The sequence below is a fragment of the Haematobia irritans genome, chromosome 4 (genome assembly GCF_050003625.1).
Source record: "Haematobia irritans isolate KBUSLIRL chromosome 4, ASM5000362v1, whole genome shotgun sequence".
Taxonomy (NCBI): Eukaryota; Metazoa; Arthropoda; class Insecta; order Diptera; family Muscidae; genus Haematobia; species Haematobia irritans.
In genome coordinates this window covers 26,664,372-26,685,830 of record NC_134400.1, presented here as the reverse complement: position 1 = coordinate 26,685,830, position 21,459 = coordinate 26,664,372, and the positions used below count along the sequence as shown (strand labels likewise).

The following is a 21,459-nucleotide window of genomic DNA, read 5'->3' as shown; positions in this document are numbered from 1 at the left end:
ATGATTTGAATGGCTGATACATTAGAGATGTCGTTGTTTGAAATGTATCGCCGATAATGTCCGGTCATCTCTAAAAATTTTATAAACCTGAAAAACAATTTTGTTTTATTTTCTACAAAAAATTGTTTCTTTCTTTAGGAAAATTTTTCTCGCTGACGACAAAAATAGATCGGCTTCATTCTTTTCTGTTTTCTGTGGACATAAAGGGTGATTCTTTTGAGGTTAGGATTTTCATGCATTAGTATTTGACAGATCACGTGGGATTTCAGACATGGTGTCAAAGAGATAGATGCTCAGTATGCTTTGACATTTCATCATGAATAGACTTACTAACGAGCAACGCTTGCAAATCATTGAATTTTATTACCAAAATCAGTGTTCGGTTCGAAATGTGTTTCGCGCTTTACGTCCGATTTATGGTCTACATAATCGACCAAGTGAGCAAACAATTAATGCGATTGTGACCAAGTTTCGCACTCAGTTTACTTTATTGGACATTAAACCAACCACACGAATGCGTACAGTGCGTACAGAAGAGAATATTGCGTCTGTTTCTGAGAGTGTTGCTGAAGACCGTGAAATGTCGATGAATGAAATGTCGCAGCAATTGGGTTTGTGTTATTCGACCACATGGAAGATTTTACGCAAAGATCTTGGTGTAAAACCGTATAAAATACAGCTCGTGCAAGAACTGAAGCCGAACGATCTGCCACAACGTCGAATTTTCAGTGAATGGGCCCTAGAAAAGTTGGCAGAAAATCCGCTTTTTTATCGACAAATTTTGTTCAGCGATGAGGCTCATTTCTGGTTGAATGGCTACGTAAATAAGCAAAATTGCCGCATTTGGAGTGAAGAGCAACCAGAAGCCGTTCAAGAACTGCCCATGCATCCCGAAAAATGCACTGTTTGGTGTGGTTTGTACGCTGGTGGAATCATTGGACCGTATTTTTTCAAAGATGCTGTTGGACGCAACGTTACGGTGAATGGCGATCGCTATCGTTCGATGCTAACAAACTTTTTGTTGCCAAAAATGGAAGAACTGAACTTGGTTGACATGTGGTTTCAACAAGATGGCGCTACATGCCACACAGCTCGCGATTCTATGGCCATTTTGAGGGAAAACTTCGGAGAACAATTCATCTCAAGAAATGGACCGGTAAGTTGGCCACCAAGATCATGCGATTTGACGCCTTTAGACTACTTTTTGTGGGGCTACGTCAAGTCTAAAGTCTACAGAAATAAGCCAGCAACTATTCCAGCTTTGGAAGACAACATTTCCGAAGAAATTCGGGCTATTCCGGCCGAAATGCTCGAAAAAGTTGCCCAAAATTGGACTTTCCGAATGGACCACCTAAGACGCAGCCGCGGTCAACATTTAAATGAAATTATCTTCAAAAAGTAAATGTCATGGACCAATCTAACGTTTCAAATAAAGAACCGATGAGATTTTGCAAATTTTATGCGTTTTTTTTTAAAAAAAAAGTTATCAAGCTCTTAACAAATCACCCTTTATAATGTGGCCCAAATATTTTCCCAAACCATGAAAATAAAACTCAGATTTGTGTTAGTTGATAAAAAAAACCAATAATTTTATGACTATTAAATTATTTCTGTACAAAAATGTCTAACTATTGTTAATTAAGTGATTTGGTTCATTTGTACTTCTTTGTTTTTGCTATCATTCACTAAAATTCGGTTTACCTTCAAAGGTACAACCACTACGTTGAATGATTTGGCCCGCGGCCCAAATGCCACAACGAATACATATATCCAAGGTTTTCTTTTGAACGTATTGGGCCAAGAAGCCACCAACAAAGGCATCACCGGCACCGTTGGTATCGACCATTTGTTCACGTGTTAGCTGCGGTACATTGAATTCCAAAATTTTGCCATCTTTAAACAAAAGCACCGGTAGATGGCCTTGAGTAATTATGACTATGCGTTCACGTTTTGTATTCTCTTTAGGTAGAGCAACGAGTTTACGACCAATTTCCTTTATATCTTTTGTGTCCCAGCCTTGTTCATTGGCGAAAGTTTCAACCTCTTGTTCGTTGCCAAAAAGAATATCAACATATGGAAGAGCTGCCATCATAGGTTCCTTAAAGAATTGCGATAGGAAGGGAGCGCTCAAATTCATCATAAACATTCGATTGTGGCTGTGGGCATGACGGGCGACTTCCATAATGCTGGGCGGACTTACGGTAAGGAAGAATCCCTGAATATATGAAAAATAAAGTATTGTTTTTCTTATAAAAAACGGAAAATGATTTGGATACTCACCGATATATAATAATAATCTGCAGCTTCCAATAATTTTTTATTTTCCGCTAATTGCAAATGTTCCAAAGTGAAATTATTGGCTGCCGCCAAATTTGCACATAAGGAACGATGTGTTCCCGTTACACAAACTGCACAAGTTCCTGTGGGTACATCTTGATTATATTGATATCTCACATTCAAACCATCTTTTGTGGCATTTTCTTCCAAAATTTTGGCATAATCATCATTGCCTACACAGCCAAAGAAGGTGGCCACTTTGGGTTTATGTAATATCCATTGACAAACACGCAACGAATTCTGAACTGAGCCACCAGCAATAAACTCAGCCTTATACTTATCGATTAATTCCTTATATAAAGGCATATGTTTCTCTTCTGCTAAAATGGCATCGTTGGGTTTCAAGTCATACTTTTTAAGTAAATCTTCGCCAACATTAGCGGATATGTCTAGTAGGGGATTGCCGCAACCGACCAGAACGCCTTCCCTGGAAATGAGAATACAAACGGTTAAATACAAATGATTATTGGTTAGATTTTTTGGTGATATATTGCTCTTATTTACTTAAGACCATGCATATTTTTTAAATCGGTATGGTTAACTAGCTTCCGTGCAGCGGCAATAAGCAATGTTCGTTTCAAAGTAAAATGTGAGACTAACATTGTCATAGATGGCTTTGGTTGATACCCCCTCCAAAATCATATATAGTTGTTGTTTGTTGTTTTTATAATATATACAATTATTTCAAACTATAGATAAGATGTGTTTTTAAGACGTTAATTGAGAAGATTAATAAAAAACAACAACCAAACAAAATCAAAGCTTTAATTGTGTTATCAGTGCTCTGTAAAATTTGGTAATAATCGTATCTTTCAAGCTATCCCCTTCATTTGATCGGAAAGGAAGAAAAGATCAGCACTTAGGTCATCAAGTAAAAAAAACACAACAAACAATTATACAAATTTCACAGAGTGTTGGAACAAAAAGTTTTAGAGCCAACTTTGGTCATGACGATATCGCTTTTCAACTTTATAATTATACTATTCTCAGTGAATGGATGACTGAAGATACCCTATAGATATATGTAACTACATATGTAGTTATATCAGCGGTTATGGGATAGTATGCTAAGTCCATTTAATACATAAATTTTTATAAATTTTTTTGTTTTTTAATTTTTCATCCTGAACCACTATATTGTCTGGCCAATCCACCTCTGATATGCGTTACTTCCAGAATTATTTGGTCTAGACCTACATTATAGATTGGAGTTGTTAATATTGCTAGATCTATATGTAATTCAATTAAACACCTCTTGTGTAAGTGTCCTGCTTTTTGTGTAAGGCGAAAGCGAATTTTAGGGGCATATAACTTTAGATTACTGGCGGACCTGGAAAACGTTAACTTAAGCAGTCTGCTAATGTTTTTGGAAAAATCTGGTTAGTAAAACAGAAGAAAATAGTCGGAAGGTTCGGGCTACCACCTATCTATCCTAACCATATGTAAGTAATTCACTATTTATGAGCTTTTAAACATACAAGCGAATTCTTTTGGGATAGGATACGATACGTAATTTTATCCTGGCTAAAATAACGATCTTATTCAAAATTCCAGAGGGGAATCTTCTTGGGTTAGTCTCCAAAATCCTCAAAATTCAACTATTAAAATTTAGGTATTCTTATATTTAGTTTTTTTTTTTTATAAATTTTACAATATTATCCAAATTTCTAAAACGATCTGATGCCAATATGATACAAAGAGTGCGTCTCTTGTCATTAACCCAATTAGAGTTCTAAAATTTCAACCACATAGGTTGAGATTTAGACAAACTTTTAATGCATAGGAATCTTTCAATTTGACCAATTTTTTACTACCATTATTTATAAAACGGTCTTGTCCCAATTTGACGCAATACTATTATCCTTTATCATTATTTCGTGTCTAGTGTCATTGGTTCATATATATTTGCTAACCGATCTTATTTTAATTTTTCTCTAGTACAATTATTGGCCTTATAGGCATAGTATTACGTATGAATAATTCAATAGAAATTTAAAAATGTAGGTCAGTTCGCATTAGATTTATAGCAACCATATACATATACCCTAATTTAACTCCTTATTTATTTTCGTATTGATCTTAGTAGGATTGATTTAGGATTTTAGAGCCAAGTGTTGTGATAAAATGCTATTTTTTTTTTTCAAAGCACGCACATGTTTTTTCTCCATCGTAAAACTTCTCAACATTCCTTGAATCATATTTTCCAATAACACAGATAATATAACAAGTTGACTTAACACGCTGTGGGATTATGGTAATTGAGATCATTCCGGCATTACCTTAGATTCTCCATTGACTATGAAATTGGATGGACAGATGTACTACTGAGGATTATCGGATTAGCCGGTTTTTTTTTTAACTCTTCGTTTCTTTAAGTTCTAACTAAAACTTAACTAAAATTATTAAGTAGAAAGCACATAGGTTTCAAAACAATGTTGTTGTTGTTTACACATGGCAGAGATAACCTACAGGCAGAGATCGAGGTCGATCTAACATGTTGGTCGGCGCTACATGACTTGTTTCTGTGACGGCTAGTACCAAAGATTATCTGAAATAACAAGATGTCTATATGTTTCCTCTTTTTTTCAATAGACTCATGAGTTTAATGCGCTTTACAGACTATCAGTTATTCCGGACGGAATGTCGGTGTTTGTAAAGAATCTTACAGTGTGTCGGATCGATACGACTTGTCGGCGTTGACAAAATAATCGGTAAATGTGTTATCGATCCCATAAACATGCAGCAGTATCGATTATGCCTTCGGACTTAACTTATAATGTGCACAATATATTATGTTCGACACGAGCACTGTCGTCCGGAATAACTGATAGTCTGTAAAGCGCATAAGGCCGGTATGCACCTCTAGCGAAATTTTCGGTAGCAAAAATTTATTTAAGTGTGCAAATATAACCATAGCGATAGGCGGTAGGCGAAACATTTTTGCCGCAACGGCAAATACAATAAGCTTGACGGCGAATAATTCCCTTTTTCATGTTTCCTAGCGTTTTTGTTGTCAATACAGCACGCTTTGACAATATTAAACAATGAAGTTGAATAAAAACATACAACAGGCAACAGCAATTCCTAGTGGTGAGTTAAAAAAATTGATAAGCGATGGCAACACTATACCAGTTTTCGCCAAGGAGTTAGAATAAGTTTTAATTTAAGGCCGGTATGCACCTCTAGCGAAAATTTTCATTCCCATAAGAAATGCATTGCTATTTATGCTAACGAAATTTTCGGTAGCGTTCAATTTCGTAACAATTAACAATTAACAATTTTTAAAAGCGATTAGCTGGTTTAAAATTTGTGTACACAGCCCTGTTTTTTTGTTGTAGACTTAAATAAATTTTTACTACCGAAAATTTCTCTAGAGGTGCATACCGGCCTTTAGCGACACGCCGCTAGCCGTCACGGTATTCCGTCGCGGATTTTGGGCTTCCCATAAGAAATACACGTAAATAAGTGTTCGCCTACCGCCTATCGCTATGGTTATATTTACACACTTAAGTTTAATTGATACAAAAATTTTGATTAAGGCCGGTATGCACCTCTAGCGAAAAATTTCATTCCCATAAGAAATGCATTTATGCTAACGAAATTTTCGGTAGCGTTCAATTTCGTAAGCTGGTACGCACCTCTAATGAAAATAACAGGGTTGTCAAAAGCATATTTTGGCAGCAAACATTTAATTTATTACAATCATTGTGTGCGTAAAAGTTTTAAAAGGTCTGTAAATAATAAACAATTTATTTGAGGAATATTTGGAACATATATTAACAATTTTTAAAAGCGATTAGCTGGTTTAAAATTTGGGTACACAGCCCTGTTTTTTGTTGTTGTATACTTAAATAAATTTTTGCTACCGAAAATTTCGCTAGAGGTGTATACCGGCCTTTAGACTTTCAAGAGCCGAAGAAACTCAAATTTATTGCCAACTATAGAATTTGATTGTTATGAAGTTGGTATTGATTATTTTTTAATTAATATTGTTATTTAGGGTATTGTGTAGGAAAGTCGAGCGATGAGTGTCGAATTTTCGAATTTGGTAAAGATGTCATTAAAAACGTTTGTATTAAATTCACAAAAGCACGCACAACTTACATAAGACTCCTTCCATATATTAATATAGACTCCTTCAATATATTAATATTTTGAAAGTTGAAAAACATCACTGATCAAAATGAATTGGACGAAAGCATTAAAACTGATCAAAGTGTATACTTGAATAGCGGTTCATAATGGTGAGTATTAAGTTCGAGTTTTGCCGCTAAAGTGAAAACTATATCAGTAAAAAAGGCATAAAATTATGCATATTTGCTGCAAATTTTATTATAACTTGATGGGGAATAGCCAAAAGCAAATTTTCACAAAGTTTGTATTCCTTAAAATGAATTATTAAAGAAATTGTAATTGTCAAAAAATGACTATTTTAGCAGCTAAGCTCGATCTTAATACCCACCTAACGTCTTAAAATTCAATTCACTAAAGTTCTATAATAGGTACATCTTCGGAAGTTTTTTTTTTTGTTTTTTGTTTTTTTTTTAGTAGAGCATTTAATTTTCGATTTTGTGGTGGAAGGTGGTATGTTAGAATTTATAATATATTTTTGGTGCTTTCCGGCCTTGGGGAGTTGGCAACACTGGGTATGCACCTCTTGCGAAATTTTCGGTAGCAAACATTTTTTAAGTCTACAACAGAAAAGGGTTGTGTATATATAATTAATTAATACAATTAATTGTGTAAGTTTAGTCATAAACATTTGTTCGCCTACCGCCAGTCGTTAGGTTGTGTGTTTTTGCACTCCGAAATGGCTTTATATATCGATTACTTATAGTCTTTTACGGAATAATCGGTACAAAATTTATCGATAGTAGTCATCATAGTCGATTCACCATTCAGTCGTCATTATTTTTTATTTGCTCAGGTTGGAACACTGTAGAAAGAGAAGAACACATCTTATATTTTTTGTTTGCTAAGATAGTGGGAAAAAGGTTAAGAAATTTCCCCAAGAACTTGTGTGAAAAATAATCGCAACTACTAATACGAAATTAAGTGTTAATTTGTTTATTTTGATCATCAGTTGGAAACATTAAGGGTGAGTGCTGACAATGAAAAAAGAAAAAAAAAAGAAAAATGTGTGTTGAAGAGGTATTAAAGAAACCATAATCGAAAAAGGAATGGTTGGGGGAAAAGGAATATGTGTTTAACCCCAGATTAACAACGTCCCCATACGGGGTTTTACTCTGTCGAAGACCAGTAGTAATAGAAATTTTAATTTATGTTCTAAACATGGTATTAGTATGGCAATCGCAAAAAGGGTGGGGACGGTGGATGTATGTCTATACTACCACAACGGAACTGGAATAGCAGCGTAGGCATATTGTTTTCGACGACAAAGTGCCGCTTTAAAGCGGGGACAAAAAAGCACAAAAATATGTACTATAATTTTGTATTTTTTTTTTTTTGTAAGCAATGATTTTGATATTCTTCTTGCGAGACATCGAGAAACGTCATGTATAGCGCATTCATTTTCTATATCGTTATATGACTTTTGCATCTACCACAATAATCATCGATAAAAAGTTAAATTTAAAATTCCATATACCACACAGACCCACAATACATTGGCTTATCGCAATGTCTGGCCTATCTTGTTCTATAGCAAGTGTGTGTGTGTGTGTCTGTTTGTAAGGTTGGTCTCGTTTTAGAGAGGTTGTATCCCTCGCCCCACTTACTGCGTCCATTACTACCATCAGTATTTGCCATACAAATATATCCTTTGTGTGGTGACCATACTGTGTTTGTGTGATTCACAACCCATATATTTTGAATACTCTTTTTTTTATATATGTTTCAATGACATTTCCTTTTATTTCTTCATTCCACATTCATTACGATAAAATGCAGCATGCTTTCTGGTTCTATTGCAATACAATATATTTTGATATCCGTTTCTCTCGTCTATTACCCTTTACATTACTCTTTTTCAAATCCAACGAACTCCATATGCCGGTTATTGTTGTTTCCTTCATTCATTTTCTTATTCTTCCCCTCCTATGATTCATACTTCTGGTGTTTGCTATTTGTTGTTCTTGTGTTTTTATATAGTATCATTAACAAATTCACAGTACTCTTTGTCAAATTGGGCAACACTGTGTTTTTCATTCACAAACATGGGGTCTTGGAGGAGTCCTCAGTGTGTTATGTTTAGCAGGTCAAGTGCAGCTTTATATGAAGGTTGTGGTATTGTGTCCTCCTCTTCTATTCTCATAACCAAAAGCACACAATCACACACTTTTTTATGTGGCTTAAAAGGGCTATCATATTTCTTTGATGACCAGAAATAGCAACATCGACCATTATTATCGAAGCAAGCAGCCACAAATGTTAATGAGGCACATAATGGAGGAACGAAGGTGTAAAACAAGAAAATTGCGAATGCTTGTGTACATGATGTGGAAAATACCAAAATGTATTTTATTTCCAGATACTTTTGAAGGTCATTGAAAAATCGAACGTTGAGAACAATCGAAAAAAGTGGTAAACTAACTTTGCATTTTTATCATAATTAAAATATAGGCAAAGTATCGTTTGTCAAAAGGGTTTACAAAACATTTAATTTACGTCGAGGAGTTCAGTTTGTGTTGCGGTAAGGTCAAAACATGGTGAAACAACTACAGCGGCCTATGATTATGTTTTCTAGATGTGGAAAATTATTAATATGAAAAGCTTTCGCATCATTGGTCTAAGTAAAATATGATTATTATAGGTCAAGAAGACCTTAGTTTTCGACTCCTGGATTTATTTGCATGTTACGGAGTATATATAAATCGTACTGACCGATGGATTTAGGGATAAATGTTGAATACTTATTTCTCGTATCAGTCAAATAGAAATTTCCAATAGAAATTTTGATTGAAACTGATTGAACTGAAATTAAAAAATTGATTGACACAATGAATCTTTTAACCAAATTAAATAATAAAGTCGGCAAAGAAAATTATTTCAAATTTTTATGTCATTATTTAACCCAATTAACATTTTATTTAGTAAAAATTATAATTTAAAATTTTTTATTCAAAAATAAATATTTAATTTAAAAAATTATACTATTGTACTCATTAACATTTTATTAAAATCCATGGAAAAACATGGAAAGTAAAACACATCTGAAATTACAAAATCATATACAGAAACAAACATCACAAAAAAATATTTCCAATTAAAAATTTGATTGCACACAAAAAATTGTTTTTCTGATTCCATCACGAAATTAATTGTTCTTATTAATTATACCCACCACCATAGGATGGGGGGTATATTAACTTTGTCATTCCGTTTGTAACACATCGAAATATTGCTCTAAGACCCCATAAAGTATATATATTCTGGGTCGTGGTGAAATTCTGAGTCGATCTGAGCATGTCCGTCCGTCCGTCCGTCTGTTGAAATCACGCTAACTTCCGAACGAAACAAGCTATCGCCTTGAAACTTGGCACAAGTAGTTGTTATTGATGTAGGTCGGATGGTATTGCAAATGGGCCATATCGGTCCACTTTTACGTATAGCCCCCATATAAACGGACCCCAAAATTTGGCTTGCGAGGCCTCTAAGAGAACCAAATTTCATCCGATCCGGCTGAAATTTGGTACATGGTGTTGGTATATGGTCTCTAACAACCATGCAAAAATTGGTCCACATCGGTCCATAATTAAATATAGCCCCCATATAAACCGATCCCCCGATTTGGCTTGCGAGGCCCCTAAGAGAAGCAAATTTCATCCGATCCGGCTGAAATTTGGTACATGGTGTCAGTATATGGTCTCTAACAACCATGCAAAAATTGGTCCACATCGGTCCATAATTATATATAGCCCCCATATAAACCGATCCCCCGATTTGGCTTGCGAGGCCTCTAAGAGAAGCAAATTTCATCCGATCCGGCTGAAATTTGGTACATGGTGTTAGTATATGGTCTTTAATAACCATGCAAAAATTGGTCGACATCGGTCCATAATTATATATAGCCCCCACATAAACCGATCTCCCGATTTGGCTTGCGAGGCCTCTAAGAGAAGCAAATTTCATCCGATCCGGCTGAAATTTGGTACATGGTGTTAGTATATGGTCTCTAACAGCCATGCAAAAATTGGTCCACATCGGTCCATAATTATATATAGCCCCATATAAACCGATCCCCCGATTTGGCTTGCGAGGCCTCTAAGAGAAGCAAATTTCATCCGATCCGGCTGAAATTTGGTACGTGATGTTAGTATATGGTCTCTAACAACCATGCAAAAATTGGTCCACATCGGTTCATAATTATATATAGCCCCCATATAAACCGATCACCAGATTTGACCTCCGGAACCTCTTGGAAGACCAAAATTCATCTGATTCAGTTGAAATTTGGTACGTGGTGTTATTATATGGCCTCAAACTCCCATGCAAAAATTGGTCGATATCGGTCCATAATTATATATAGGCCCCATATAAACCGATCCCCAGATTTGACCTCCAGAGCCCCTTGGAAGAGCAAAATTCTTCCCATTCGGTTGGAATTTTGTACATGATGTTAGTATATGGTATCCACCAACCAGGCAGGAATTGGTTCCTATCAGTCCATAATTATATATAGCTCCCATATAAACCGATCCTCAGATTTGACCTCCGGTGCCTTTTGGAGAAGCAAAATTCATCCGATCTGCTTGAAATTTGGTACGTGGTGGTAGTATATGATATTTAACAACCATGCCAAAAGTGGTCCATATCAGTCCATAATCGTACATAGCCCCATATAAACCGATCCCGAGATTTGGTTTTGGAACCTCTTGGAGGAGCAAATTTCATCCGAGTGAGTTGAAATTTGGTACATTGTGCTAGTATATGGTCGTTAACAACCATGCCTAACTAGGTCCATATCGGTCTATAGTTATTTATATATGGCCCTCAGATAAATCGATCCCCAATCACACAAAAATTGGTCCATATCAAGTTCATAATTGTATATAGCCCCCATATAAGCGACCCCCATATTTCAATTCTGGCTCTCTACGTACAAAAAGTCCATATCGATTCGTAATTATTTGTAGACTTAACTATACATAACTTTATTGTCTAATATATACCATGTATGGACTAAATCACAATTTAGAAAACGATGTTAAGAAGTTTTAAGATACCACAACCCAAGTAATTCGCTTGTGGATGATAGTCTTTCGTAGAAGTTTCTACGCAATCCATGGTGGTGGGTACATAAGATTCGGCCTGGCCGAACTTGCGGCCGTATATACTTGTTTTTTAATTGAAATTTCTTCAATCACAAAAAAATACCAATTGGTAGTATCATTTTTGTGATTGCAGCATAAAAAATTCTTGTTTAAAAATTAATAGATATCATTAGCGAATTTCAATTAATTTTTAATTGATTCAATTAAAAATTTTTATGGATGGTATTGCAAATGGGTCATATCGTATAGTCAGAGAAGCAAATTTCATCCGATCCGGCTGAAAATTGAAATTTGGTATTAGTATATGGTCTATATATGGTATATGGTCTCGAATCATGGAGGTATTGGTCCATATCAGTCCATAATTATATATATCCCCCATATAAATCGATCCCGAGATTTGGTTTTGGAGCCTCTTGGAGAAGCAAATTTCATCCGAGTCAGTTGAAATTTGGTACATTGTTCTAGTATTTGGCCGTTAACAATCATGTCTAACTAGGTCCATAGTTATATATGGCCCACAGATCCCCAATCACAAAAAAATTGGTCCATATCAAGTTCATAATTGCATATAGGCCCCATATAAAGCGACCCCCCATATGTCCATTCTGGATCTCTAAGTACCGTGCAAGAGTCCATATCGATTGGTAATTATTTGTAGACTTACCTATACATACCCTTTTTTGTCTAATATATACCACGTATGTACTAACTTACAATTTAGAAGACGATGTTAAGAATTTTTAAGTATTACCACAACCAAAGCAATTCGAAGAAGTTTCTACGCAATCCATGGTGGAGGGTACATAAGATTCGGCTTGGCTGAACTTACTGCCGTATATACTTGTTTTTAATTGAAAACATAACTATGTTCAATTAATTTCTTAACTGACTGTGTCTTAGTGTGATTAAATATTTATTGTTTGAAATAAATTTTTAAATAAAAATGAAACAAGTTTCCATCACTTCTTTAACTGATTTTGTTTTCCGAGCTTGATTAAAAAGTTAATTTAACAATATCACCGCAATATATTTCAATCTGTCTGTTCGTGGAATTTTCGATCGCCTCGAGACGAACGATTCGTCAAAAAACCCATAGCGATATCTCGAAAACCAGAGTCTGGAATCCCAATTGTTTCGGTGTTCGATAGCAAATCATCAATAATGTGTTCATGAAAAATTTCAGGATTTTCTAGCAAATATATCTAAAGTTTTTTGAGTTTCAATCTAGACGAACGATTCGTCTCAAGTCGATTTTGTATTTCATGAACAGGCAGTAAAGTTGAAAAATTTTTCATTTAAAAATTAATTGATTAAATTAACTTTCTAATCAAACAAGAAACATTAAGCCAATCAATGTTTAATTAAAAAATTTATTGATACAATTAACATTTTAGTCAAACTCCCAAGACTAATTCAGTTAAAATAATTATGGATTCTTTTATTTGTAATTAATAATTTATAGTTTATAAACAAACTAAAAATAAGTGTTCGAAATTAGTTACGTTTTTAAATAAAACAAGTATAAATGGCCGTAAGTTCGGCCAGGCCGAATCCACCATGGATTGCGTAGAAACTTCTACGAATATCTTGGCAACCCTATGGCTGAGTAGTTGGGTGTAATCAGCTGCTGGTCACTATTTCTTTAATTTACTTTGACTTTTTGTGTCTATCAAAATATTTTGCCGCGCGTTGGTGTACATAAACACTCTATTTGCTGAAAATTATAAAGTTTTTTTTCGGAAGACCGTTTATTAACAAAAACAGATTTACTGATAATTTCTGCGTATATTGCATAACAGTGGTTAAGCTGTTCCATATAATACAATTGCTGAATATATAACTGTTTTGGTGTTGCTGTTGACGGTGTTGCTTTTTTGTTTTGGCAGTTTGTTTTTGCTTTGTGGGGTTTGGTTGCTATTTTTGCTATGCCGGCTAATAAGAGTATAAAATGTGGCAAATGTGATGAGCCAATCAACAAGTCTGGAAGTATAATGTGCAAGCTATGCTCCCGTTGGTTCCACTCCAAATGTGTTGATCTTTCGGATAAAGATCTTCAAGCATTAAGCGTTATTAAATGCTGTGCTTTCATCTGTGATGCATGCGAAAATAATCGAAATGGAAGTCTTGAGAAGAAGCTGGATGCATTTATAACTAAATACGATGATGATCAATTAGATATTAAAAATTCTTTGGATACTATTAGAAAGGACATGGCAACTCACTTGACAGAACTCAAAGCTGATATATTGGAATGTAATAAAAAGCTTTCATCACATAAAGCCCAGGTTTCAAGTAAATTTTTGCAACAAGATATTGAAATCAATATACTGCATAAACGCATTAATCGTGGCGATATTATTATAAGCGGTTTGCCTACTGGTATTCAGGACTTGGAATCAACTATTATCTCATTGGGAGCTTTCTACAAAGTTGATGTTTCTAAATTTGATATTAATCACATTGGATATATCAATAATAACAAGATGATTCTTGTTAAATTTACTAGAAACATTGTTCGTGACTCTATAATGAAAGAGTATTTTAAAACCCGGTCACTGAAGGTTGGTGACGTTTTGGTCGGCATTGGCAGTGACATTGAACGCAGAGTTTACCTCAATGACCACTTTTCACCGGCAGCCAGTAAGCTGAATATGCTTTGTAAACAATTGCAGCGTAAAAAAATTATTATGAAGTTTAAAGTACTTAACACCAACGTACTAAAAGCACGTTTAGTATTTGCGGATGGAAAAGAAGTTAACGAAGACGTTGAAGGAGTTAAAGCACTATTGGAATCCAATGGAAATGAAATATCTTAATGGGGACTTCTTGGCTGAAATATTTTGATTGTTGGTTTTTACTTTAAAGGTGGGTACTATATCGTGTTTCAACTGTTAAATTAAAGATTGAATTATTGATTTAAGTGAAAGTGGTTGAATAATTGTTAGTTTTTGATTTGCATTCAAAGTGAATTCTTGTATTTTTGATCTTTTCCTCGAAAAATTATATTAATTAAATTATGTTGTTTTTCGCTAAAAGGAATGCGATGCTAATACCCATCTTTAAATGTTTAAATGTTAAATTTGTTTTTTGATCTCATTAGATATAGTGATCAGTTGCGCTATGAGCATTTATAATTTTTTTTTATTGAAGTTAAATTTTTTGAAAATAATTATGGTATTATTATATAATTTTATTTTGTTGTCTTTTTGTTTTGGATGGCACCCCCCATACGTTCAATTTTATATATTCGATGTTTTCTGACCTAAACATTGGTCCTGTAATCAACACCAATAATTACATAAAATCTTTATTGACTCAGAATGAGCATACTTTAAATGTTGGACACTTAAACTGTCAGAGTATTCGACCGTCGAGCTGTTCGTCTAAGTTTGATGAGCTTAAAGCTATCATACTAGGGTCTCATTTTGATGTTATTGGCTTGTCTGAGACTTGGTTGAAGTCTGCTGTTTCCACACGTTCAGTTAGTATTCCAGGGTATGTTTTCTATAGGAATGACAGATCTGGTCTTAGGGGCGGTGGAGTTGGTATTTTTATATCTAAACGGTTAATGCATAGACTGGTTTTTAGGAGTTCAGTGCAGGGTAAATGTGAGTCGCTGTTTATTGAGATTCGTTCTGGCACGTTTAACATTTTGTTCGGTGTTGCATACTTACCTCCTCCTGGGGATTTCTCATCTTTTGAGGATATACATCATGACATTTTTTTGGGATTTTCCAACATTGTTACAGTTGGAGATTTCAACTGCAACATGTTTAATCAGTCTGTTGCTGCCTCAATTCGTTCCTCCTGTTGTAGATTGTCTCTATCTGTTTTGCATAATTCTAGGCCAACACACTACGATGTTGTACATGGATCTACTTCACTGATTGATTTTATGCTGGTATCCTCTAATTTGAGGAAACGCATTTCTGACCAGGTTCAGTGCCCTTCGATTTCTCATCATGCGCTTATTTTTGCAGTTTTTGATATCGACGTCATGAGGAATGATTCCTCTTTTGTTGAGTTTTATGACTATAAGAGCATTGATATCAATGGCTTGATAGATTTTTTGTCTACATTCGATTTTTCGTCATTTTTTTCCTCCACTGACATTAATGAAAAATGTGACTTTTTGACGTCCCTGCTGTATGAGTTACATTCATTTATTCCGGTTATTAGGAAGAAGGTAAACTATGTTGGTGATGAATGGATGAAAAATAAAGATGTTCTCTTTTATCAGTCATTGAGGGATTTGTCGTATTCTGCATACCAGTCGGATAGGCATCCGGAAAAGTGGAAGACTTATTGTAAATACAGAAATAAGGTGAAATCGGTCATTCGGAGGGAAAAGAGAAGGTATTACATGAGGCGTTTTAATGGTCTTGATTCTGAGGGTCTTTGGAGAGTTCTTAGGGGTTCTGGGTGTGTTGGAAGAGATGATCTTGACTATGATGGTGATCTAGATGAGATGAATGATTTCTTTGTGGGTAATGTTCCTTTTTCGGGAGATACTGTTGACTTTAGTCATCTTGATTTCCATGATGATGGGTTCTCATTTAATTGCGTCGGAATGGATGAACTATGCGCTGTTTTGCAGAGGGTTAAGTCAAGATCTGTTGGAGTAGATGGTATTTCTATTCAATTTCTATGTGCAATTTTTCCATACATCTCAGATGTTGTCTTAAACCTAATTAACTCTATTTTAACTACATCGATTTATCCGACTGCATGGAAGATAGCTAGAGTTGTTCCAATTCCTAAGGGTAATACTGTATGTGGACCTGGAGACTTGAGGCCCATCTCGATACTTCCCACATTGTCTAAGTTATGTGAATACTTGATTAAGGACCAAATTCTCCTTCGGTTTAGTCAGAGAATTGGTGGAAATCAACATGGATTTCGTAAAGGACATAGTACGACATCTTTGCTTTTGCATCTGACTGACTCTATTCGTGATAATTTCAACTCTGGTAGAATAAGTGCTCTCGTCTCACTTGATTTGACCAAGGCATTTAATTCAATTTGTTTCAATACTTTGATTAGGAAACTTTGCAATAATTTTGAATTTTCTAGAAGTGCTTGCTCCCTTATTTCTTCCTATTTGTGTGGACGATCACAATTTGTGGATATGAACAAGAAGACTTCATGTACTCGTTCGTTATTTTCTGGCGTTCCCCAAGGTTCGGTCCTTGGTCCAATTCTATTTCTTTTTTATATGGATGATTTACTGGAGTGTCTTAGAGGTACTAGTTGTTCGGCCTTTCTTTATGCTGATGATGTGTTGCTTCTTTTTAGTGCTTGTCGTGAGTTCCCAGATGTTTTGGAGAATAACGTGAACTTTTGTTTGAGCCGAGTTGAGCAATGGACGGTAGCAAACTCTTTTTTTCTAAATCCTCTGAAGACAAAGGCAGTGCTTTTTGGTTGTCAATCCGTGAATATTAATGTTATGGTTGGCCGAAATGTTGTTCAATGCGTCGATCAGTTAAGATGTTTGGGAGTTTTGATTGACAAGTATTTGTGTTTTGGTCCTCACATTGACGCGGTGCAAGGTAGAATATATGCGACTTTGCGTAGGTTTTATTCTTCCAATTTGTTTTTGCCTTTTTGGGTGAGGTATCGATTGGCCCATGCTTTGCTAATGCCTATTATACGGTATGGCATTGAGATAGTGTCTGGTATAACGGCCACTAACTTCTTGAAATTGAGGCGTGCTGTAAATTCTATTGTTAGATTTGTTTATAATGTTCGACGGCGAGACCACATTTCAGAGTTTGTCGTGAAATTTCTAGGCATACCGTTTTCTAGTTTTGTTGATTGTGTCAATCTATTCTTCTTTTATAAGGTCATGAGAAGTGGAACACCTAGAGCTTTATGTGAGGCCTTTAATTTTACTCGCTCGACAAGGAATACTCAAATAATTATACCTAGAATAACGTGCTCATTGTATGAGCGCTCTTTTCTTGTTCGCATTGCTCGTTGCTGGAACTTGCTTCCAATTGACTTAAGGATTTTTTCTCATACGAATAATGCTTTTCGCTTGAAAATATATAATTTTTTTGTTTCCCATTCTGATTAATGGTTAGGATTTATTGGTGTTGTTTAGGACACATACTTCCATACGAATGACTCGTTGCATTTCTTTTTTTTTTGGGTGGGGGCCCTTCAAACAAAATTTCAACAATCTTGATAGTTACATTTATAACTATGATTATATTCATATTTGCATTTATTATTATTATTGTTGTTAGAATTATGATTATATTTCTTTGCCTAGGCTTTAAGACTAGTTGTACTTTAATTATTGGCCTTGTAGGCTTAGTATAACATATAAATAAATAAAAATGAAATGAAATGAAATGAAAGACTGTTACACACAATCGAATTACTTGGGTTGTGGTATCTTAAATCGTTTTCTAAATTGTGAGTTAGTCCACACGTGGTATATATTAGACAAAAAGGTATGTAAGTCTACAAATAATTACGAATCGATATGGACTCTTGCACGGTACGTAGGGAGCCAGAATTGAAATATGGGGGTCGTTTATATGGGGGCTATATACAATTATGAACTTGATATGGACCAATTTTTGTGTGATTGGGGATCGATTTATCTGAGGGCTATATATAACTATAGACCGATATGGATCTAGTTAGGCATGGTTGTTAACGGCAATATACTAGCACAATATACAAAATTTCAACTGACTAGGAGGAAATTTACTCCTCCAAGAGGCTCCAAAACCAAATCTCGGGATCGGTTTAAATGGGGGTTATATATGATTATGGACTGATATGGGCCACTTTTGGCATGGTTGTTAAATATCATATACTACCACCACGTACCAAATTTCAACCAGATCGGATGAATTTTGCTTCTCCACAAGGCACCGGAGGTCAAATCTGGGGATCGGTTTATATGGGGGCTATATATAATTATGGACTAATATGAACCAATTCATGCATGGTTGTTGGATACCATATACTAACATCACGTACCAAATTTCTACCGAATCGGATGAATTTTGCTCTTCCAAGGGGCTCCGGCGGTCAATCGGTGTATATGGGAGCTATACATAATTATGGACCGATTTCGACCAATTTTTGCATGGGTGTTTGAGGCCATATATTAACACCACGTACCAAATATCAAATGAATCAGATGAATTTTGGTCTTCCAAGAGGCTCCGTAGGTCAAATCTGGCGATCGGTTCATATGGAGCTATATATAATTATGCACCGATGTGGACCAATTTTTGCATGGTCATTAGAGACCATATACTAACACCATGTACCAAATTTCAGCCGGATAGGAAGAAATTTGCTTCTCTTAGAGGCTCCGCAAGCCAAATCTGGATATCGGTTTATATGGGGGCTATATATAATTATGGACCGATATGGACCAATTTCTGCATGATTATTAAATACAATATACTAACACTATGTACCAAATTTCAGCCGGATCGGATGAAATTTGCTTCTCTTAGAGGCTTCGAAAGCCAAATCGGGGGATCGGTTTATATGGGGGCTATATATAATTATGGACCGATGTGGACCAATTTTTGCATGGTTGTTAGAGACCATATACTAACACCATGTACCAAATTTCAGCTGGATCGGATGAAATTTGGTTCTCTTAGAGGGTCTGCAAGCCAAATTTGGGGGTCCGTTTATATGGGGGCTATACGTAAAAGTGGACCGATATGGCCCATTTGCAATACCATCCGACCTACATCAATAACAACTAGTTGTGCCAAGTTTCAAGTCGATAGCTTGTTTCGTTCGGAAGTTAGCGTGATTTCAACAGACGGACGGAGGGACGGACATGCTCAGATCGACTCAGAATTTCACCACGACCCAGAATATATATACTTTATGGTGTCTTAGAGCATTATTTCGATGTGTTACAAACGGAATGACAAAGTTAATATATACCCCCCATCCTATGGTGGAGGGTATACAAATAATTAAGTTTTGCATTCAAAATCAATTCAATTATGCTAATGGAAACAATAATTTTTTTACTAAAGTATTTTTTCGATGCCTACTTAAAAACTGTGATTGATACTATAATTTTCTTCATTGAAGACATTTCAATTAGAAAATTAAATTAAAATATTAATTGGATTAATTAATTTCGTAATTGAATCAGAAAAAAAAATTTCTGTGCAGTTGAAAACGTAATCAATTAAAACAAGTATATACAGCACTAAGTTCGGCCGGGCCGAATCTTAAATACCCACCTCCATGAACCAAATATTAGGGTTTCCTTTGAAATTTCAGGAGGGCTTGAGGACACTTCCCGAAGATAAATTTAAAGATGTCACCTATGAGGACTATATCAGATTCTGGATTTATAAGAACCATTTTTGTTTGAGTTTTAGAGGAATCATTAACATCTCTTGTAAGTGTGCAAGAAAATTATAAAATAACGTCTTGATTTTAAATCTTAAATCTGTAGAAGTAAAATCTGGAAATTTTACATTGAGTTTCAAGCAATTTTCATGATCAGTGCGGCTTCTACACCTCAAGAAGTGAAGTCGGTCTATATGGAGGCAAATGGACCGCTAAAAACTTAATCCGATATACGTTTTTGTGAGCCTACAATACCAGAATATTTACAATTTCAGGAAAATCAGATAAAAAGTACGGTTTCTAGAAACCCAAGGAGTTAAATCGGGAGATCGTTCTTATGGGGGCTATCCTAAAATATGGACCGCTACTCACCGTTTTCGGCACACCTCTTTATGACCCGAAAATACCTCTAGATTTCCAATTTCAGGCAAATATTATAAAAACTTCGGATTCTAGAAGCCCAAGACCCCAAATCGGGAGATCGTTTTATATGGGGACCATACCAAAACATGGACCGATACTCACAATTTTTGGCACACGTATTTGTGGTCCTACAATACCTCTAGATTTCCAATTTCAGGTAAATTGAGTAAAAACTGCGGTTTCTATAAGCCCAAGAAGTAAAATCGGGGGATCGGTCTATATGGGGGCTATACCAAAACATGGACCGATACTCACAATTTTTGGCGCACCTCTTTATGGTCATAAAATTCCTCTAGATTTAAAATTTCAGGCAAATTGGATAAAAACTTCGATTTTATAAGTCCAAGACCCCAAACCAGGGGTCGGTTTATATGGGGACTATATCAAAACCTGGACCGATATAGCCCATCTTCGAACTTGACCTGCCTGCAGACAAAAGATGAGTTTGTGCAAAATTTCAGCACGATTGCTTCATTATTGAAGATTGTAGCGTGATTACAACAGACAGACAGACAGACAGACGGATAGACGGACATCGTTATATCGTCTTAGAATTTCTCCCTGATCAAGAATATATATACTTTATATAGTCGGAAATCGATATTTCGATGTGTTACAAACGGAATGACAAACTTATTATACCCCCATCACCATTCTATGGTGGTGGGTATAAAAATAAATGGTACTATTAATATTTTGATTAAATAAAACAATATTTCCAATTCAAAAATAATTATAAATTATATTCGCTAAATGTTGACACAAATCTAAAGAAAATCCATCTTTAATTATAATCGGAAAAAAGGAAGAAACATTATAAATAAATAAATAATTGAATGTATCAATTAAAAAAATCGTTTTTCGACCAAAATCAATTAAATTTTTAATTGAACCAATTAAAAAATTAAATTAATAAATTGATTAAGAAATCAATTAATTTTTTAACCAATTAATTTTGTACTATAATTTTCGTGATTGAAGCAATTTAACTTAAAAAATTAATTGGATCAATTAATTTCGTGGTTGAAAAAATTTTTTGAATGCATATAGGTGAAGTCCAGCTATATATTGATTGTCTCAATTAAAAAAATAATTGAGTTTTGCGATCAAA

The 21,459-nt window shown here is 35.0% G+C and overlaps 2 protein-coding genes across 5 annotated transcripts in view; one reads left to right on the top strand and one right to left on the bottom strand.

Annotated features, from left to right (window-relative positions):
* Positions 1 to 1,558: 1,558 nt before the first annotated feature.
* On the bottom strand, positions 1,559 to 4,784 carry Adk2 (Adenosine kinase 2). 3 transcript variants are annotated; one of them, XM_075304708.1, is made up of 3 exons: positions 4,617 to 4,784; positions 2,281 to 2,764; positions 1,559 to 2,215 (listed from the first exon to the last, which is right to left on the bottom strand). In XM_075304708.1, exons 1-3 carry the CDS (start codon positions 4,628 to 4,630, stop codon positions 1,679 to 1,681), a joined length of 1,035 nt encoding a protein of 344 aa, XP_075160823.1. In that variant the 5' UTR covers positions 4,631 to 4,784; the 3' UTR covers positions 1,559 to 1,678. The 3 variants fall into 3 exon arrangements, with proteins under 3 accessions (XP_075160823.1, XP_075160822.1, XP_075160824.1); XM_075304707.1 differs by lacking the exon at positions 4,617 to 4,784 and adding an exon at positions 2,842 to 3,301; XM_075304709.1 differs by lacking the exon at positions 4,617 to 4,784 and adding an exon at positions 2,938 to 3,301.
* Positions 4,785 to 7,226: 2,442 nt separating this feature from the next.
* Positions 7,227 to 21,459, top strand: part of RhoGDI (rho GDP-dissociation inhibitor) — a 30,909-nt gene continuing 16,676 nt past the window's right edge. The window contains exon 1 of one of the 2 annotated variants that reach the window (XM_075308232.1): positions 7,227 to 7,435. The gene's annotated coding sequence lies outside the window, so the exon portion shown is untranslated. The remainder of the gene's footprint in view (positions 7,436 to 21,459) is intronic. The other variant, XM_075308233.1, reaches the window with a different exon arrangement.

Bases quoted from the DNA above. Each gene is read 5' to 3' on its own strand.
- Adk2 (XM_075304707.1), bottom strand. From the start codon at position 2,945: ATGACAATGTTAGTCTCACATTTTACTTTGAAACGAACATTGCTTATT. The intron at 2,765-2,841 runs GTAAATAAGAGC...TCTCATTTCCAG, and splicing joins AAAAATATGCATGGTCTTAA to GGAAGGCGTTCTGGTCGGTT. The intron at 2,216-2,280 runs GTGAGTATCCAA...TCATATATTCAG, and splicing joins CAGATTATTATTATATATCG to GGATTCTTCCTTACCGTAAG.